The sequence below is a fragment of the Borostomias antarcticus genome (genome assembly GCF_949987555.1).
Source record: "Borostomias antarcticus genome assembly, chromosome: 6".
Lineage (NCBI taxonomy): Eukaryota > Metazoa > Chordata > Actinopteri > Stomiiformes > Stomiidae > Borostomias > Borostomias antarcticus.
The window spans coordinates 27351217-27355638 of NC_140239.1; the positions used below are offsets into that span (position 1 = coordinate 27351217).

A 4422-nucleotide genomic window follows, 5' to 3' on the forward strand; every position below is an offset into this window, starting at 1 on the left:
GAGCTGCGCGTGCAAAGACGCTCAGTTTTAAAATCCATCTCCCAACACAAGGACTTAGCCCAACTATCTCACCCCTGTTGTATCTCGTTCAGGTGTTGGACAAGGTGAAGAAAGAAGACGTAGACGCCAGAGGATTTAAAGGGCCTTTTAACGGTGTTTGGTCTTTAATATTCTCTCCAACTTTGCCCTTCGCCCGGACGCTAGCATGATGTCGTATCTGAAGCAACCACCTTACACAGTCAACGGACTAAGTTTATCTACCTCCGGGATGGACCTGCTACACCCTTCAGTAGGGTACCCTGGTAAGAGCATGTTACATTTTCCTTATTTTGTATAATGTAGGCCTAACCGGATTGAATTGGTTCAACTCACTGAAATAGGTGATAGAAATGTGCCATAGCCTAGTTTTTCATTTTCAATCGAATGGTAGGCAACACGAATAAAGGAATAGGCTATAATGGACATTATAATTATAGACTACAAGTAATTTATTTACTCACATTTTAAAATATAGCCTAGTTTATGCTATTTTAAAACTATGTTTAGGTTTTTACACGCAGTTTCTGTGAAATGCCCATATTTTACCTAAGCAATAGGCTGTTATAAATGCTGGTTATTTGGTCCTCACACATTTAACGATCAAAACATTCGAGGACCTGTAAGACTTGTCGTCTGACCAGGATTAGCCCACCATTCAAATTAAACCGTTGGACCAAAATAGCTTTGTATGCCAACTCATTGTCTTTTGAGTGCGGTGTCTTCATGTTGATTTAACGACTGAACGTTTCCCTTTCTCCAGGCAACCCTCGCAAGCAGAGGCGCGAGAGGACGACCTTTACGCGCGCGCAGCTCGATATTCTCGAGAACCTGTTTGGCAAGACCCGCTATCCCGACATCTTCATGCGCGAGGAAGTGGCATTGAAGATCAATCTACCCGAGTCTCGTGTTCAGGTAAGTCTCCTATAATAGTCTCAACTATTGGTTTTGAGAGGTTAGCCTATTTTAATACACCCATGCGTAAAACACTGAGAGAAAATGTGCTCTACATTTCATTCCCTTCTAACTTCCCCTGTAGTCTATAGTCCTCTGTAGGCTAATATCTTATTTTGTATGAAGTCTAAAGAAAGCAAACAATGATGTGTAGCCTACATGTTCTGTATGGCCTAACATTATTCTCTTTTGAATAAGCCAAAGCATTTATGTCCAATAGTCTATCAAAGCCAACTGCCATAAATACGCATACTTTCATTATGTATGATTTGGCCACAGCCCTGCATTAATGCCTGTTTCCTCTGTTGCAGGTGTGGTTTAAGAACCGGAGGGCAAAGTGCCGCCAACAGGCACAACAAAATCAGAGTGGAGCCTCTCAGAGCAAGACGAAGCCCGTCAAAAAGAAAAGCTCTCCAATTAGAGAGGCCAGTTCAGAGAGCGGCGCGAGCGGCCAGTTCACTCCACCGTCCAGCACTCCGGTTCCTGCTGTGAGCAGTAGCAGCGCTCCGGTGTCCATCTGGAGCCCGGCCTCCATCTCCCCTCTCTCCGACCCCCTCTCCACCACCTCATCCTCCTCGTGCATGCAAAGAACCTACCCCATGACCTATTCCCAAGCGTCGGGATACAGCCAAGGCTACACAGGTTCCTCGTCTTATTTCGGCGGGATGGACTGCGGATCTTACCTTCCCCCTGTGCATCACCAGCTATCAGCGGCAGGGTCTACGCTAAGTCCTATGGGCACGAACGGGGTCTCCAGTCACTTGAGCCCAGTGTCGTCCATCTCCACGTCGGGGTATGGGGCCACAGGGCTGGGCTTCAGCGGTCCAGCAGACTGCTTGGATTATAAGGACCAAACCGCATCCTGGAAACTCAATTTCAACGCAGACTGTTTGGATTACAAAGATCAAGCATCATCATGGAAGTTTCAAGTATTGTGAAAAGACAGAAGCAAACTTCACAATGTTTTGAAATTGTATTTCAATCTAAATGCCCAGGCAGGCTGGGAAAGGGAAAGCTGTCCAACACTGGGCCTAAACTTCAAACTATTAGCCTACCTCAGGCAGCAGAGAGAAACTTCTGGTTGATTAGTCCTGTTGGGTTAACACATTGAACATTCAGAGTAAACTCACCTTAACTTTGATCAAGGACATGGAACAAAACTGTTACCCAAGAAAATGATCAAGAGAAGATCCAAGTCTTGGTTAAGCGCATGGAATGGGTCAGCTTTTCCTAAGCCTCTTAGGACTCACCGACCCTCTTGGTTGGCAAGCTGAAGGGGCCCTTTGATCAAAGCATTGTGTGCGTGTGTGTGAGAGAGAGAGAGACAGAGAGAAAGAGAGAGAGAAATAGAGTGTGTGTGTGTGTGTGTGTGTGTGTGTGTGTGTGTGTGTGAGAGAGAGAGAGAGAGAGAGAGAGAAAGAAAGAGAGAGTGCAAGTGTGTGTGTGTGTGTGTGTGTGTGTGTGTGTGTGCGCGTGCAAGCGCGCGCCTGAACCTGGATGCACTACTTAATTTAAGAAAAAAAATGTTTATAAGACTCTAAGAGACAATCAGTCGGTATGCGCGTGTTCAGAATTGTCCCTTTTAAGTGTTTTTGATTTATCTGTGTTAGATCTTTTGAGATTGTGATCTTTGTATTCCCGTATGCAATTCGCTGTGCTCTATAGCGATTATCCAACTGTGAATTTGATTTTTTTTTCTTATGTTCAAGTGTTGAAAATGATAAATTATTATTATACAAAACATTAGTTGAAATAGGGAGTGATCGAACTGTGTAGGGGTGGGCAAAGTCCCTAAAACCATCAGCAGCTGTTCGTTAAAATTGACGTAGGCTGCACTAATAAAGAGGACTGATTCCCCATGTGTCACTTGTTTAACAATAAATAAAAAAAACAGTCTGTTTTTGTTGAATAGAGCTTTTGGTTTTTTTTTCTTGTGAAAGCTAAAGACCTACAACTCCAGCACCCCTTAATGAGATAGCTCATAATTTCTACACTATTTCAAGCGTCAATGTAAGGAATGTGCAGTATGCCCTATGGGAAAGATATAGTATGTTAATCCGGCCACACAGAGGATAATCTAGGAGCCCCTGTACATTTTACTGACGAGGACTTCTGAGGCTGTCTAGTTGACACGGCGTCGCCTTCCTAGTCTCCATACCATTCCCAGTGAAATACTGTCTGGGGATAAATAGTGACCAACAACGCATGGATCCTCAACTAGAACATTCTAGAAGGTTGATAATGCTAACTAATTCTAAACCAAACCCGCATCATTTGCCTCCACTGGTAGCCGATAGAAAATAATCGACATAACAAGCCAGTGGCCTGTAACATTTAATTCAGTGGCAACCTGAGGATTCCATAGCATAACAATTCATGGACCTAATTGATTTAAAAATATATGCCTTGGTGAATATTGTTTTATAGGCTACTTTTAGTTAAAGGAAATATTAATAGTGAATTAGAATTTAACTAGCCTATTAAAAAAAAGTATTTTTTTAGGCTATTACCAAGTGAGTGACATACATTTTTCCGTCTATGAGATGAGGCGGGAGATGAATTGTTGAACTTGAACCCTAACCACTTGTTGAACACAGACCAGAAAATACACTCAACGAAGTAAATGCCTAATCTATGCTCCATAGTCTGAACAAAAGCATGTGTCTTGACCTATAAATCAAGGATTTCATAATTATGTGTACAGTCATTGAACAGGCAATTCACCAATAATTGCCTACTGATTCTATGCTGCTGCTGAACTGATGTTATAATCACGTGATTATAACACCAACAAAATGAACAAAACGAATTCACATGGACGTTTATTGGCAATCATGAGAACATAAAATGAAAATACAAACCAAAAACAACAGTAAATTCTGAATAGGCAAATTTTGGATTTAACACTGCAATTGTGTTCAGCAAGACCTACCGCTCTAGCAAGTGATCAAAAGAGCCTGCTCTCAGCAAGATGTCATTACGATGCTCTTGTTTTTAATTAGACCTAAAGCACCACGCGGCAATAAGAGACATATGGGTCTGGCAGACGCTTCATTAGTCCTCTCATAACATTTGTAGATGTTTTAACAGGGCCGAAGAGGCCCCGCGGTCACTGCGGACGGACACGCTCCTGTCTAGCGAGGCAGCAGGGCTTTCCCAGGCGATATCTGAAGAGCGAGGCAGCAGGGCTTTCCCAAGCGATATCTGTCGAGCGAGGCAGCAAGGCTTTCCCAAGCGAGATCTGTCTAGCGAGGCAGCAGGGCTTTCCCAAGCGAGATCTGTCTAGCGAGGAAGCAAGGCTTTCCCAGGCGATATCTGAAGAGCGAGGCAGCAGGGCTTTCCCAAGCGATATCTGTCGAGCGAGGCAGCAAGGCTTTCCCAAGCGAGATCTGTCTAGCGAGGCAGCAGGGCTTTCCCAAGCGATATCTGTGG

The 4422-nt window shown here is 43.8% G+C and overlaps 1 protein-coding gene across 1 annotated transcript; it reads left to right on the forward strand.

The window, feature by feature from the left end:
• Nucleotides 1–205: 205 nt before the first annotated feature.
• On the forward strand, nucleotides 206–1928 carry LOC311310419 (homeobox protein OTX2-like; the record flags this gene model as incomplete). Its single annotated transcript, XM_084439909.1, has 3 exons — nucleotides 206–302; nucleotides 800–951; nucleotides 1302–1928. 3 exons carry the CDS (start codon nucleotides 206–208, stop codon nucleotides 1926–1928), a joined length of 876 nt encoding a protein of 291 aa, XP_084296035.1.
• Between the last annotated feature and the right edge of the window lie 2494 nt (nucleotides 1929–4422).